The 17,632-nt window shown below is 36.7% G+C and overlaps 2 protein-coding genes across 5 annotated transcripts in view; one reads left to right on the top strand and one right to left on the bottom strand.

Moving 5' to 3' along the window:
* Positions 1-2,617: 2,617 nt before the first annotated feature.
* On the bottom strand, positions 2,618-7,675 carry Ric (Ras-related protein interacting with calmodulin). Its single transcript, XM_068288249.1, is given in 4 exon segments — positions 2,618-4,132; positions 6,804-6,860; positions 7,272-7,296; positions 7,298-7,675. Coding segments are annotated over 4 exon segments (813 nt in total). The 5' UTR covers positions 7,514-7,675; the 3' UTR covers positions 2,618-3,617.
* Positions 7,676-8,563: 888 nt separating this feature from the next.
* The window catches only part of chk (chaski), a 170,009-nt gene continuing 160,940 nt past the window's right edge, over positions 8,564-17,632 (top strand). For 2 of the 4 annotated variants that reach the window (XM_068288242.1, XM_068288245.1), the window contains exon 1: positions 8,564-8,663. The gene's annotated coding sequence lies outside the window, so the exon portion shown is untranslated. Of the gene's footprint in view, positions 8,782-17,632 lie in introns of all 4 variants that reach the window. The other 2 variants (XM_068288243.1, XM_068288244.1) reach the window with 2 other exon arrangements.

Genomic DNA, 17,632 nt, shown 5'->3' with positions numbered 1-17,632 from the left:
GGAATCTGAGTTTTTATTTCCAATACTATCATCGTAGTAAATTTCATGGGAATACTCCAATTTTTATGAAAATGTTTGTTCTGGAGCTATATGATATAGTGGTCCGATCCTGACAATTTTCATACTTTATCTCAAGCCCCCAAAAAAATTTCATCGCGATGGCTCTTAAGATGGCTGAGTAAAACGCATACGCACCGACCGACGGACGGACAGACGGACATGGCTATATCGACTCAGCTTCTCATGCTGATCAAGAATATATATACTTTATGGGGCTGGAAACGTCTCTTTTTGTGCGTTACAAACATCTGACAAATTTTATAATACCCTCTGCAAGGGTATAAAAATATTAAAGATGCAAGTTGCTTACCCTTTAAAAGCTTAAGTTTATAGGATCGCTTCTCTTAACTGCAACAAAAAAAATCAAGACATTTCCTTACTGATTAATACATAGGCTAAATGGTACATATGTACATATGTATATGTATCTATGAATTAAATGTACATACAGTGGTGGTCAGCGGGTTAGCCCTTTTTTTTTTTTTGATTTTGAATTTAATTTTCTCGGCTCCCAAGAACTTAAATGAAGAAATTTTTTTTAGTTATTTGTTGGTTATTGTATTTAGAGGATGACACGTAATTATTGTCATGCCAGCTTTCGAGGTTTTTTTTGCAGGTGCGACTGAACAAAAAGGCCCCCCCCCCCAATTTTTGACAATAGTTTAGCCCGGTCATTCCAAAATCTTTAATATTATAGTTAGACATGTGTATTCTTTGAAAAAGTTGTAGATCTATGTAATCTAAGATAAACTGCATACCAAAAATTTTAATTTTAGCCCCAGTATTTGTTTTGGGGTCCATCGAAATTTCGGGATTTTCTATGTAAAAACTTAAAAAAAAAAACTAGATAAGCTTAATTTCCCACACATCCTCCATCTCTTTCTTTGCACGCATGTATGGGAAATTTTGCTTACCTGTTTTTTTAGGTATGGGCGATGAAATCTATCTAATTTTTGTCGGATTTTCATGTATCATTTGACGGGAAATTCAATTTACTTTCATACTTAGTGTTTAAGAATAAACATCGTGTTCATCTGAAGCGGCTTCACCAAATCAGATGCACTAAAGAAAACATAATACAACTGTACTTTGAATTATCAAAAGATCACAACAGCAGGATGTCAAGTGGCCGACGCCGTGCCCAAAACAATAATAATTTTTAACCCCCGAAATCTTGGGTTTGAGTCTCATTAGAATAAGATATTTTAAGAACAATTGTTACCTCCTAGAGCCTAAGATTCCCTATATAAACTCCATACTTTTGTTAATAAAATCATATTTTGAATTCAACGAATGAAGATTGGGTTATTCTTCTCCTCCGGAATCCCTATTCACTTAGATTAAGAAAATATTATTATACCCTTGCAGAGGGTATAATAAAATTGGTCAGATGTTTGTAACGCACAGAAGAAGACGTTTCCGACCCCATAAAGTATATATATTCTTGATCAGTCCGTCTGTCTGTCCGTCCGTCCGTCGGTGCGTATGCGTTTTACTCAGCCATCTTAAGAGCTATCGCGATGAAATTTTTTTTGGGGGCTTGAGATAAAGTATGAAAATTGTCAGGATCGGACCACTACATCATATAGCTCCAGAACAAACATTTTCATAAAAATTGGAGTATCCCCATGAAATTTACTACGATGATAGAATTGGATATAAAAACTCAGATTCCAAAATTCAATCTAATCGGATAAATAGAACACAAGTTACAGTCAATATAAATCGGTTCAATCCTACTACGGTTCAAGCCTACTACGTCATCAACAGAGCACATGCATACACACACAGACGCAACGCTACATGAACAGTATGTGTATGCGTGCGTTGCTTTGCTTAGGGAATGAGGGAAGAAGAAGAACAAATTGTAGTATGAAGAGTAAAATTGCTTTGTTTGTACATATATTGATGAATTAAGTTACAGAAAACAAATTTTGAACATGTAAAATTATTATTGCCAAGGACTGCAAAGGTATATAAACTTCGGCATAGCCGAATTTAACTTCTTTGATATTTTTAGTTTAAATTGGTATCGTAAAACGTCGTCAAACAAAGAGAACTCAAGAATTACATACAAAATCCCGACATTTCGATGGGCCCCAAAACAAATACTGGGGCTAAAATTAAAATTTTTCGTATGCAGTTTATCTTAGATTATATAGATCTACAACTTTTAAAAAGAATACACATGTCTAACTATAATATTAAAGATTTTGGAATGACAGGGCTAAACTATTGTCAAAAATTTGGGGGGGGGGGCCTTTTTGTTCAATCGCACCTGTGAAAAAAACGTTGAAAGCTGGCATGACAATAATTACGTGTCATTGTCTAAATACAATAACCAACAAATAATGATACATCACAGTCGAAAATAGCGGATTTCTTTGAAGTGAAGTAGGGGGCCCGAACATGGTTACCCCCGGGCCCTGATTTTCTCTCTGCGGCCCTGACCACAACCAACAAATTACTGAAAAAATTTGCCGAGAAAATCAAATTCAAAATCAAAAAAAAAAAAAGGGGTTAACCCGCTGACCACCACTGTATATAATGAATTAAATACTCAACAAAAAACTATTTTTTATTGTTTTATGGGCAATATTATGATTTGATGTACATAAATGAAATAAACTTGTAGATGTTGAAATGTTGGTGGCTATTCTTTTCTTTTACTTATTGTTTTCGAAGTTTAACTTAATTAAAAAATTATAGTTAAATTTGCTGAACTAGCTGTAACAGTCAGAGAGACATGGTTATGTTGATGAATAACGATATTAAAAAACAAGAACGCTTTGTTTGTGTTGTACAATCCTCTTAAATTTTACTCAATAACTTATAAAATAATTTAACGTTGCCAGGTAATACATTTTATTGCAATAATTAAAGACTTATTGTAACTAATTGCTTATTAAAATTCTATTTTTACAATCGAATTCTTACCTATGCAATTTTTAATTAAGGGATGTAATTTTAGTGCTTAAGAAGTTTAACAACAATGTAAGTGATTTGTATTCAGAACATTAGGTAACAAACAAAAACTTGGTGATATAAAACATTATAAATAAATATAACATTGCATTAAGATAGTTTAACACTACAAATATTTAGACAGTTTTCCAAAGCTAAAAGCAAATGCGATTTGCAGATTGGATGTTAATATTAGGAAGCCTTCTTGGGTTAATTCCAAATCTGTGTTCTCGGAAAAACATGCGTTTAGGTCTAACATAAATACATACATACATTCTAGATTGTAGATATCAGCTTCTAGGATACACAAAATTCAACATTTATTCGGTTGTATTTAACTTTTATGTTTGATTAAATCGACAAAAAAACAAACTTTGTTTGTCAATTGCTTTATGATTTAGGACAACTGTTTATTGAATATGTACGTTCGTGTTTTTTTTTTAAGGATCTGTGCTTTAGGAAAAAATTTTTTTTCTCCCTGAAATATTAAACCAAATAATATATAACGTGGACCCTTTAATTTTTATAGGATGTATAACATGTTATTTTGTTGTACATTTTTAGTTCTGCAGCTTTAGACTAAAGTCATGTGACTAATTCAAGTTGCGTTTGCGTCGAAATACTAAAGCAAAAATGGAACGTATACGCCACCAGCGGCTCCGTCGATGACGAGAATGTAACTTTTCCGAATTGGTGTCATTGCTCTTTTGTATTTCTTTAAACCGTATTTCCCTTACTAAAGTGTAGAAGGCCTCGTCTATATAGTGACGAAGGGCTGCAGATGTTTCAAAAAATGGGCAACCGAATTGATTAGCCAGATTTTTACCTTCCTCTGTGGTTACACGACGTTGAGATTCCAAATCCACTTTATTAGCTATTAAAACTAGCGGTATATCCTCGGAGAGTCGAACTCGCGTTATCAATTTGCGGTATTCGGAAGCCTCCTGAAAGCTATGTCGATCAGTTACCGAATAACATATGATGAATCCTTCACCGCATCGCATATACTGGTCTCTCATAGCAGTGAATTCAACCTGTCCTGCAGTGTCCAAGATATCTAGCAAAGCGGCTTCATTGTCAATGACGGCCTGTTGCTGGTAGGAGTCTTCTGCAATTGGGAGAAAAGCTGTGATCAGTTTAAATGTTATTCTAGTAAATTTGTAGATTTATGTACATATGTTTAACAAGGACTCAAAATAGAGTCAAGTTAATGTTTATTGTTGTTCGTTAGCCAATAGAAGAATCAATGTAACTGAAAACTATTACAACAATAACTTGAAACAACAAATGTACATTGTGGAAATTTTAATTTGAAGAACATACAACTAATTTAAGGTCATTTATCTTAGTAATGTAATATACCTCATGGAAATATGTACACATATGTGCAAGACAATTTTTGGAAAAAAATTTGATTTCAAATGAAAGAAAAGTAGTAACATTTTTGTAGCCTATAATTCTAATTAAAAGGAACAAAAAACAATAACAAAAATTCGTTTTTTTTTAAACTCATTAAAATATCGAAAGAAAAAAAAAATCTTCATAGGAAAAAATTATATGTGCATATTTCTTTTTTGGCGGAATTCTAGCCGATCTCAATGATTTCAACTAATCTATTTATGATTAGTAATTAATATGATTGCATTTTAGTTGAATAACCTTGTCAAGGCGACTGTGCATTGAGTCTATCAATTTCGCAAGAATGGATATGCCAATTGTTTTCCACTCAGCGAGCACAGCTTGCTTACGGTGCACTATTGAGTCAAATTGACGTCCATTTTTGTAAAGCCGTTAAAATGCCCCAAATGTCTTCAATTGGATTAAGGTCTGGGCTTAAAGCTGGCCACTCTAAAACATCAATATTACGTGAGAAAAAAAACTCTTTTGTAGACTTTGCCGTGTGTGTTGGAGCATTGTCCTGTTGAAAAATCATATCGTCAGGATAAAAATTTTCCGAAAAATCAAAGAGCTGTATATCAATATACATTTCCGCATTTTTTGTCGGAATAAAGCAATTCGGGACTTTCCTGCATATCCAAAGGCAGCCCATAACATTAAAGACCCGAAGTTGCGTTGTGACGCGTTTGCTGTGGCAGTCGATTATCTCGCCAATACTTGTGGCACCCATCTGGACCGTCTAAATTAATTTTTTCTCGTCTGAAAAAATTACATTTCGGAACTCGTGAGTCCAAAACTTGTATTTTTCGGCAAACGCCAAACGAGCCTTAAGGTGGCGTGGTGGTAGCTTCGGGACAGTCTCTCGCAAATCAAATGAAATGTTTTTGTTTTCGGAAATTATTTGGTTGACCCGTCTCCTGGACACGTTGAGATTCAGATGACTGCAAATTTCGCTGCAGGACATCTCCTTTTTGGTAGCAAGACGCCAAATTTCCCGTTTTTGGATGGTCGTCAGTTGGCCGGTACTTGATTTTACCATAATTGGTGACATTTTTGCAAAAGTTTGCTATTGTGTTTTTATGACGATTCACTCGGGAAGCAATTTCTGCAATTGTTTTTCCACTTTCTTTCATGCCTAGAATTAAGCCACGCTCCTCAGCACTTAAATGTGTCCCACGTGGCATCCTAAAATCAATTTAACAACAATATAATAATTTCTAGTTGCCCACGTGGTTTTTTGTTTACTTACGTTTTTAATTATAACCAGAGGGCCGGGGCTAAATTCTACCGCGTCAAAGTTTGTATACCCTTGCAACTTTTTTGGTAACTCTCTCCTTACCTATTAGCCATCAATGTGGAAGAACGTTTTATCTAAAAAGGCTTATGTTTGCAAAGAATAGCCTACAATCAGGAAATAACGAAGATATTGATAATAGTCACTGTTTTCCACCGATAGTTCCTATGGGAGCTATATGATATAGTCACCCGATCTTTATCGAATTCGGCACAGTCATTTACAGATATATTAAATTAAGAAATGTTTAATTTGAAGGCAATCGCGTTAAAAGTAACGAAGTTAATTAACAAAAGTCACTGTTCTCGACCGATCGTTCTTATTGGAGCTATATGATATAGTCACCCGATCTTCATCAAATTTGGCACAGTAGTTTATAAATAAACTCTCTAATATTAAGTTTCACGATAATAGCAGAAAATAACGAAGTTATTGAGAAAAGTCACTGTTCGTGATGAAAAATATAATTTTTATTCACACATTTCAAAAGTAAACAAACATTAAAAAATAATATTCATATAATAAAAAATTTAACGCCGCTAGAAGGCGACGCTGAAATTTATGTGATGCAGTCTTGCTTTTGATAACTTATTAACAAGACATGCAATTTAAAATGTTGAATTGAAATCTAATGGGTATTCTTAGAGAAAGACACAATTTAATTTAACATCGAACAATTTTTGCATGTCATCAACTACTTTTTCTACTTTTTCTTTCTTCCGACCAAAATTAATATACCCTCTTTGCAAGGGTACATATGTATACATATAAACAAAAATAAAAAGACCTGCCAAACCGACTAATGTCATATTGCACATCTTTCCTATGAAAAGTAGTATGATGCCATACAAAACGGTGATAACGGTACCGCGAATGGTGGCGAAAAAAGAATTTTGCAAGAACATTCTTGTAGGCCCAAATATAAAAATTGTTGTTTCAAAAATAATTGTTTGATTAGTTTTAATTAAGATATAAACAAAGAACATTGTGCACATATGTACATACATATACTTATTTCCATGAGGTATGTATGAACATATGTACATAAATACATATGTATGTAAAATACATTTAAAGTAAGACTTACCGATAGTGGGATCATGATAGTCCAAAAAGCTATGGCTCACAAATTGTAGTGTAACAGCTGAAGATCCAGATGTTAGCGTTGGCCATATATAGAAATAAGGGCATTTTATTGATTTTTCGCCAAAAGCTTGAGCACAAACTAACGTACATATGTACATACATATATGTAAACAAACATACGATGCATGAATGTACATATGTAAATGTATGTACATACATATGTATGTACATACATACATATGTATATACACATAATGTATTAAACATGCATGCATACACACTGACAAAGTACACATAATACCCTGCGCGCACTTTGTCATCCGTAAATACATATGTATGTATGTACATATGTATGTTTGTATGTTGGAGGTACATATGTACATACATACATACATATGTACTTTTTTATTAACGAACCCAATATCACCATTCATTCCCTTTCCTTTCAAATCATTTCATTTCTACTTACCGGACTTGCCAACTCCTCCATCCCCCCAGTATCACTATCTTGTAGACACGGAGTCCACCACGCATATTTGGTAGTACTGGAGGCAAAGGTTTGCTTATGTTTCTATTTTCCCTGACATTTTGATGCTGCTGCTTTTTCTTTAAGGTACACAAATGTAATTGCATGGAATCTGCATCTACCAAAGAGGATGTGGCGGATTTCAGTTTGTTTGACTTTTTTAAAACGGAACATTCAATTGACATATCACGACCGTCTATTGCTTTCGAGGCAACACACCCAGCAACCAACTAAACAGCTCTTTTCTTTGACGATTACTAAATTTATATTCTCTCAGCTACTACATAGTAAATATCAACTGCAGTACATAAAAACAGAGTTGCCGTTTCGGCAAGATTTGGCTTATTGACAAGTACGATTGCGGAAAAAATTCGGAAATTGTGGAAAGCGGGAAATCTAGCTTATTTCAAAACCAACAAAGCTAATTTTTAGCTTTTTTAAATACATACATACATATGTACATACATATATCATTTTCAGTGTCACAGTCTAGTTTCAAGTACCCCTTAATTGGTAAAGTAACAATTCGGCGATATATTTAAGAAGCGCACACTATACTAAGGGTATTAAGGATCCCAAAGAGAGTAGACACACATTTTTTTGATTGAATGGCTTAAATATTTAAAAAACGAGTCTCGGTCTCGCTAAATATTTACCAATATTTACTTAAGCTACTCAAGATTTCGGTGTTAAAAAGTGGAAAATCGGCTAAAGCTAGATTTCAGTGTTGGCAAACGCTATTTTTCATGGTATATAGTGTTGCCAGTCTGCCGTTTTCTTTGGCGCGTTGTTTGACTGCTCTGGCAGCTAAATATTTTACTTTAAATTATAAAATCGAGAAATTTTCGGCTGCCATGGTAGCCGAATATTGTATTCTGAACTATATTTGTTCTATAAATTCAAGAAATATTGTAAACCCAACAATATTTTCGTTTCTTGAGAATAATATAATAATATTCCACGATATTATAAGACAATTTAGGTGCTGTCTGCCGGAGCAGCCGAAACCATACAGATTTATCTAACAGGGTTCACATTAAACAGAAAAAATTTCCAACAAAAGTTCTCAAAAGATTTTAAAACGGAAAACATGTGTCAATATAATTGTATTAGATTTTAAAAGACAAAATGTTAAATGTTTATTATACAATATTGGTCTGCCAGAGCACACCAAGATTTTGTTTTTCAGAATAGTCTAGCATTGCAAGAAAGCCCAGCTGTTTTCTGTTGTTAGTGTGACAGTTTAGCTATAAAATGGTAACACTTAAACAACGAAGTAAACATCAGAACAAGTCAGAAAGTGAGTGAACGTTTTTTAAAATTAAATTTTACCAGGTAAAAGCCGATATATTGAGAAGATATTAGAGTTTATAGGTATTTTACATAAGAATTAAAATTTATAACTAATGTGCTGTAAACAAACACCACCAAAGACTATGAAGGAGCATTGGAGGTAATGTTCATTGGGTTTTTCGCTATTCTCTTTACTGTTTTACTACAAAAAGAACAACAATGCCACACATCTTTGTTGCTTTCTAAGTAATAAATGTCGGACCACTACTGCCGCTAAAATTCTAATTTGAGAGTATTATGCATACATGCATATGTGCATAAGTACATATAAGACATACATACATACATATATCTATGTACATACATACATATGTATGTGGGTACATTAGCATGTATTTCAAATGTTCACGTAGCTGAGCATATACTTACATACATATGTATGTGCATATTAATGTTTGTATGTATTTCAATGTACATATGTATGTATGAATGTATATACATACATATGTATGTATGTATATACATATGTATATTTGTATAGACCGCCGTCTTGACACGTGCTGCGTAACTTGAATGGAATATTCTTGTAATTATAAAATTATACAAGCAAACGTATGAACAGTATGCACATACATACATACATACAAATGTAGTATATACATACATACGTGCATATAACCAATGTTATTAAAAAATTTTTCACCAGCTAAGGTACGTACATATGTACATACATACATACAGCTGCGAGCAAAAAAATAGTAGTGACATACATTGTAATTGACATTGTAGAGTTATAATTAATTGTTTGTTTAAACATACATACATATGTATGTATGTATGTACATATGTACATGTTTTCTTTGATTCAGCTTCAGTGGGAACAATATTAAAGGGAGAAAAATTTCACAGTACCGGCGACTATAGAAACAATTGTCGCCCAATCGTCCCGTACACAAGACCATTGAGCGACATTTGACCCTCCAGTCGCCGTCAACCAGAGCGACTAATAGACAGTTCGGCGACCATAGGGACAAACGTCGCTCAATGGTTTTGTGCACGGGACGATTGGGCGCCAACTGTCTCTCTAGTCGCCGGTACTGTGAAATTTTTCGCTCTGGTCGCTGGCGACTGGAGGGACAATGTCGCTAGGTTTGTCCAGGGGACCACAGGGACAATATCGATAGTTTGTCCTAGGGACTAGAAGGAGAATTTCCATAGTTTGTCCTAGCGACCAGGGGACTAGAGAGACAATTTCCCTATTTTGTCCTAGGGACTAGAGGGACATAAAATACATAAAAAAATATAAAATAATTCAATTAATTTTTATACCCTTGCAGAGGGTATTATGCAATTGGTCAGATGTTTGTAACGCACAGAAGGAGACGTTTTCGACCCCATAAAGTATATATGTATGTACATATGTACATATATTCTTGATCAGCATGAGAAGCTAAGTCGATATAGCCATGTCCGTCTGGCCGTCTGTCCGTCCGTGCGTATGCGTTTTACTCAGCCATCTTAAGAGCTTTTTATTATCTGGAGCAGATCAAGTATGAAAATTGTCAGGATCGTACCACTGTATCATATACATAGCTCTTGAAGAAACATTTTCAAAAAAATTTCATAAAAATTGGAGTATCACCATGATGCTAATGTGATAGTAATGGATATGAAACATAAGCTTCCAAAATATCAATCCGATCGAAGTTACAGTCAATTTAAATCGGTTCAATCGCTGCCGGCAGCGTTGCTTGCTGCCTACTACCTCATCATCAAATCAACAGAACACATGCATACACACACAGAGCCTACGCTACATAAACTGTATGTGTATGCGTGCGTTGCTTTGCTTAGGGAATAAGGGAAGAAGAAATTGTAGTATGAAGAGTAAAATTGCTTGTTTGTACATATATTGATGAATTGAGTTGCAGAAATGGACTGCAAGGGTATATAACTTTCGGCATTGCCGAATTTAACTTCCTTGATATTTTTATACCCTTGCAGAGGGTATTATAAAATTGATCAGATGTTTGTAACGCACAGAAGGAGACGTTTCCGACCCCATAAATTATATATATTCTTGATCTTATAAAATTGGTCAGTTGTTTGTAACGCACAGATGAAGACGTTTCCGACCCCATAAAGTATATATGTATGTACATATATTTTTGATCAGCATGAGAAGCTGAGTCGATATAGCCATGTCCGCCTGTCCGTTCGTCTGTCATGATCGGACCAGTATATCATATAGTTATAGAAGAAACAAAGATGTATAAATTGAAGTATCCCTATGAAATTTTCTTATATAATAGTTTTGAATATAAAACATCAGATCCCGAAATTTCAATTAGATGGGATAAATAGAACATCCTACTTCGTCATTGTTTGAAATCCACAGAGCAGCTGAGCACACGCATACACACACAAACGCGACGCTACATAAACGCTACATACAAAGGCAATTGAAGCTACTTTCGGCTGTGCCGAAGTTACATATGTAGATTCTTTAATATTTTGATGTGTTAACTTATAGGGTTGAGTTGGTGATTCTATCGAGATTAAGTACCATGAATTTTGTTGTCTTACCGTTTTTATACCCTTGAAGAGGGTATTGTAAAATTGGTCGGACGTTTACGACCCCATAAAGTATATATATATTTTTTATCAGCATGAGAGAAGCTAAGTCGATTTTTGATGCTTTTTGTTACCTGGTTAAAATAAAGTATGAAAATCGTATGGATCGAACTACTATATTATATAGTTCTAGAAGAAACATTTTTGCTGAAATTGGAATATCCACATGAAATTTACCAATACTAATTGGATATAAAACCTCAGATCGCAAAATTTTAATCTGATCGGATAAATAGAACACAAGTAACAGTCAATATAATAATCCGCTCTGCTCTGCTCCCAGCTCTGCCAGCAGCGCTGCTTGCTGTCTACTACGTCATTCGTCATCAACAGAGTACATATATACACACACAAACAAAATTGTAGTATGAAGAATAAAATTGGTCGGTATGAACAAAACAAGTATTGATGAATTAAGTTGCAGAAAACAGATTTTGAACATGAAAAAAATAATATTGTTAATGATTATCCTTGACACTGAAAATATGACCACTAAGTCTAGGACCGATTTACTTTGCCAGACATATTGAAAATGAAATGAATTGGGTTTTCAGATCAGTACACAGTAAAGTTTGACACTGGATTGCAAAAAATAGAGCTGCTTGTATGTATGTATTCTCAAAGCAAAAATAGCGGTAAACACCATTATTTTGGTTAAATGTGTAAAGAATTTCTTGATAGTGTGAAAACTTTGTAGTCAGTTTTTGTTGGTATACACTTGCAAAAAGGATGTATTAATTTTAGTCAGAAGTGTGCAACGCATAGAAGAAAACATCTCCGAGCATATAAAGTATATATGTGCAACACATAGAAGCAAGCATCTCCGGCCATATTAAGTATTTGTATTCTTGATCAGCAAATAGCAGTCCGGCCGTCCGTCTGGATCAACACAAACTCCTCCTAGAAATTTTGCATGTATGTACAGTTGTACATACAGTTGCGAGCAAAAAAATAGTAGCGCATAACACTCGCTGATATTTATTACAATAACTTGCAAGATAATATTCTGATCTAAATAACACCTCTAAGTACCGTTATTAGCAATGTCTAACACTTGTCTATTACATTGTAACCTGACTTGGGGACTTAACTATGCTATTTCAGTTTTAAGCTTAATTGCCAAATTTAAAGCGAGCAAAATAATAGTAGTGAAGAAACTTTCAATGCAGGAAACTTAAACTATTGCTAGAAGGTTGGTTTTTTTATACCCTTGCAAAAAGGTATATTAATTTTGGTCAGAAGTGTGCAACGCATAGAACGAAGCATCTCCGACCATACAAAGAATATATATTCTTGATCAGCACGACGAGACGAGTTCAAATAGCCATGTCCGTCCGTCTGGATCAACGCAAACTCCTCCTAGACCGTACGAGCTAAAGAGCTGAAATTTTGCACATATGTATATACTGCAGGGGTTGTATATCTCGGATTCAGCCGGATCGGACCACTATATCATATAGCTCATATACAAACCCCAAAGTCACGAACAGTGACTTTTCTCAATAACTTCGCTATTTTCTGTGCTATTATTCTGAAACTTAATATTAGAGAGTTTATTACGCCTATAAACTGTGCCAAATTTGATCAAGATCGGATGACTATATCATATAGCTCCCATAGGAACGATCGGTCGAAAACAGTGACTTTTGTAAATAACTTCGTTACTTTTAACGCGATTGTTTTCAAATTAAACATTTGTTACTTTAATATATCTGTTAATGACTGTGCCAAATTTGATCAAGGTCGGGTGACTATATCATATAGCTCCCATAGGAACGATCGGTGGAAAACAGTGACTATTATCAATATCTTCGTTATTTCCTATGATTGTATTCCATTATTTCGCAAACATAATCCTTTTTAGATAAAACGTTCTTCCACATTGATGGCTAATAGGTAAGGAAAGAGTGACCAAAAAAGTTGAAGGGTATACAAACTTTGACGCGGTCGAAGTTAGCCCCGGCCCTCTGGTTTCACTCTATTCCATGTGTCAAGTGTTTGCGAAAGAAGATTCATAAAAGTATTTCAATTTGCATACTTAAATGGGCCGTGGTACGCGAATGTCTTTGTGAAGAGGATTCAGACCAAAAACCTTATAACTGATGGCAAAACTTACCGAGAAATGTTTAAGGGTTTTACAACTGCAGTTCAAAATGCATTAAAAGGTGAAAAGCTTAAAATCAATCAGCAGCTTGTTTGCAATAGTCAAGGATTGATCCTCCATCAGAATCAATCCTTCATTGCTGATTTTATCAGCTATCATTCGTTCGAATGCGCATGGGTTGCAGGATATCTTTACTCCTTTACTTGTAAAAGAAAACATGTGGTGACGATCAAAATTACTTTGTCCTAGTGTCGGTGAAGAGCTGATAGTTTCCGGAGTGCGGAGTGTTTTTGTCGCCTGTCGGTTGGTGTTTCTCTCCCGGCAGAGACAGATCGGGTCCTCGGGTTGGTCTCTGTCCTGCGGCGAATGGGGTGCGACAGGTGTTACGGGCCCATGCTATCTTTCCCATACGGCGACCACCTCCCTGAAAATCCGGGCTATGTCCGCGTCGGGATCACCATCCTTTTTCCTTGGTTTCGAAATTTTAAAACTGTACATTTTGAATTTCCCTAATAAGGCCCTACCAGAGCGATTTACAAACCATCCTTAAGACTATGATACAATGTTCCGTTTTATTAGATAAGTCATGCCGAGTATCAGCACGATGAGCCCCTCCTTAGGAGGGAGTTAGGCAGGCGCACCCACCAACAAGTGGTCCCCTTTGAAATGCCTCTAGGCGATGGAATATATATTCTGGAAAATCTGCAGGGCGTTCTATTACTTGCTGCCGCATTTCTAACCACCATTTACATTCAGGATCCGCTTTTATATTGAGTTTAACCACTTCAGAGCCAAATGGTCAGTGATTACATCAAAATTGCCGTACCATCTACTTTTGATCTCTAAAGGTATTTGCCAATACCCACTCTTTAGATCTAGAGTAGAGATATATTTCGCGTTCCTCAATTTCTCTAGAATGTATATGGCAGAGGATAGGCATCCCGCACGGATTGAGCATTCAGTTGTCGAAAGTCTATAAAAAAAAGGAAAAGTTTTGGCGCCCCGACATCTACAAAAATCTCCCATACAAATGGCAAAGTCACAAATAATGGGTTTTCTCAGTAACTTAAAAACGAGATTTTGTAGATTACAATTGGGAAAAAATATTTTTTTTTTTTAAGGTTTAACATTAGGGTGTTAGTTTCGCAGAATACTTCAGTTGTTGACTACCTATTTCAGATTTTACGCTAGGTATATTTAGATCATTTTGAATGTTGTCGTTCCGTATGTACCACGGCGAACCCGTGATTGATCTTAAAATCTTTGCTTTGTCGACATTGCTCGAGTTGTATAGGAGGACTTTATACTCCAGACGTAGGAGGGGACCGAGCGTTGATGATCCAATGTAAGCTTCTCGCTTTAAGTTTGAACTGTGACTTTTTTGCTTCGATGTGCTTGCGCCAAGTTAGTCTTCTATCTAGGTGAATGCCAAGGTAAGTGACATCCACGGCTTGAGGAATTGGTACGTTGATTAGCATTAGAGCTGGACAGTTTCTTCTACTAAGTGTAAATGTAACATGTTTGCATTTCTGCTCGTTGACCCGGATATGCCAGGTTGCTAGCCATTGCTCTACCACCTTGAGGTGTTCCTCTAATTTTGCAGAGGCTTGTATTGGGCTTTTGGATCTGCTGACGATTGCCGTGTCATCGGCAAAAGTGGACGTTGTAAGTCCTAAACTCGTTGGTAAGTCTGCAGTGTACAGCAGGTAGGGCAATGGGCCGACTACACTGCCTTGCGGTACACCAGCTTTGATTTCAAAGTCAGCCGAGACGGAGCCATTACATCTTAAAGCGAATTTCCTATTGTAAAGGTGAGATTCCATGAGTTTGTGGGTTTACTGTGGGAGTTTTTGCCGGATTTTGAACATCAGACCCTCCAGCCAAACTCCAGAAATGAGTTTAGTCGGATCTGCAGGACCTTTTCAAAAAGCTTCGAAAGACATGGCAGCAAACTAATTGGCCTATAGGAAGATGACTGGGTTTTGTCCTTTCCCACTTTAGGAATCATGATGATAGTGAGCCTTTTCCATGCTCTTGGGAATTAGCCAATTCTTATTATATCGTTATACAGTTTGCAGATGTATTGTATGGCGATGATAGGGAGTTCTAGGATTATTTTCGGAGGGATGGTCAGGGGCATTGTCATCTCATCCGATTGGAGTTCCGAGTACTCACTATCCGTTAATGTGCTCGAAGGGGGAAGTACAAATGAGTTTGATGTTGGATTTGGCTAGAAAACCATTTTAAGATGTGTGGCAAATACGGATGCCCTCTCTTCGTCATTGCGGGCCCATCCACCGGTTGGACCCCTTATCGGTGAAATTGTCTCTGCAGGAGCGCTTAAAGTTGAGTGGGCTTTCCACAGAGGATGTTTAGTGCTGGTTGGGCTGAGCTTTTCTATGTATTTTCTTTGAGCCCAGCTTTCCTCTTGTCTTAACGCCTTGGAGAGGTTGCGATTAGCATGCCTTAGGCGAAGTTTTGCTGCTGGTGATCGAGTAATCTGCCATTCTCTTCTTAGACGTCGTTTTTCCGTTACTAATTGTTCTATCCGCCGGTTCGTAGGCCTGTCAACAGGTTTAGTGTAAGTAGAGGCATATGGAGTAGACACTCTTGCTGCAGCTCCCATCATCGACTCAAGTGCAGAGACGCACATGTCAATGTCCTCTGCAGCATTCAGTTTCGGCGAACGGTCAATGTGGGCACTCATGTACATTATAAATTTAAGCCATTTTGTTTTGTTGTTCGAAAGCCTATATGGGCGATCAAGTACTTGAGGTCTTGTTAAGAGTGTGAATAGCACTGGAGAGTGATCGGAGGTTAAATCTAGCAGTGTATCCGCAGTGATCCGATTACGCGGAATCCTCTTGGTTATTGCGAAATCAATCAAGTCAGGAACTTTCTGTGGATCTGTGGGCCAATAAGTAGGCCTACCCGGTGAGACGTAATCCATCTTATTGAGTGGGTTGACTATTGTGTTGTACAACTGCTTGCCTTTAGGATTCACCAGGCGAGACACCTAATGCGTATGTTTGGCGTTATAGTCCCCTGCTGCAATGAAGCGATCTCCAAGTGTGTTAAAAAAATCGGTAAATTCCTTTTTAGAGATTGAGAAGCATGGTGGGCAGTATGGGGCAACCAACGTAGTGTTGCCGCAGCTGGTTTGGAGGGTTATAGCAGTCGCTTGTAGGTGCTGTGTTTCAAATCTGTTGAGGAACGAGTGTTTTATACGGTTTTTGATTAGGATACCAGTCCCGCCATGAGCTTTTCCGTCTGGATGGTTTGTTGCGTGGAAGGTAAATTTTGGTATTTGAAAATTATTTTTTGATGTTAAATGTGTTTCCGAAATCAGCAAAACGTCGATTTCACTTGAGTCTAGGAATAGTTGCAGTTCGTTTTTATGCATTCCAAAGACATTGACGTTGGGAAGCTATTATTTATTCTCGATAAGCTTCTGGATAAGCAGGTTTTGATCCCGCATCAGTTTTGCATGAACGTCATAAAAGCGGTCATGTTTGTAGATGGTGGAGTGACGAGGTCTCTTTGGCGGGCTTCGTCTGTCCAATTCGGAGCACACTAGCGAAGGATTCACTAGCACTGGTTGTAGCAGGCATGTTAGATGATCTAACAGCCTTGGCGAAGAATACTTTGGGTGTAGTTTTAGAGGCGTTTAAGGTGATTTTTGGTTCAGCTGGGAGTTTGCGTCCGTTTAGGTGTGATTTAAGATCCTTGAAGACAGGACATCCTCTGTAGTTGGCCGTGTGGTTCCCTCCACAGTTACTGCATAGTCTTAGTGCGACGTTGTTTCTGTCATTGGTGTAAATGCCATCTTTATGATGTTCGCCGCAGACAACACACACTGACCTAAGATTGCAATTGTTAGAGGTGTGGTTGTATTCCTGGCAGATTTACACTGCGGTGGTTGGCATATCTTATGGGGCTCCTCTATGGTGATTCTTCTGTGCAATAGGAGCTGAAGGTTGTAGATTGGGTGCACTTCATTTGGCTTCGAGCGCTTTGCAACTGGTTGGAGCTCGATTTTAAAGAGCGGCTGTGCGACTTTGTTCCTGTTGATGATGTTGACAACAAACTTAACCGCAAAGTTTTTCTCGGCCAATGCGTCTGCTATTTCTTGAGTGGGGACCGATGGCTCAAACCCCTTTTTACACAACCTGGAGCCCTATCCTGCCTTTTAGTTGGTAGGTATAGAAGTTGATGTTAGCATTACGGAGGTACTTTTCGATGATGCGGAAATTGTCCTCAGTTTGGATTTGAC

Source organism: Drosophila tropicalis, unplaced genomic scaffold, assembly GCF_018151085.1.
Source record: "Drosophila tropicalis isolate 14030-0801.00 unplaced genomic scaffold, ASM1815108v1 contig_573, whole genome shotgun sequence".
In the NCBI taxonomy this organism is placed as follows: domain Eukaryota; kingdom Metazoa; phylum Arthropoda; class Insecta; order Diptera; family Drosophilidae; genus Drosophila; species Drosophila tropicalis.
Note: the sequence above shows the minus strand (reverse complement) of the source record. Positions and strands in the feature narration are given on the sequence as shown.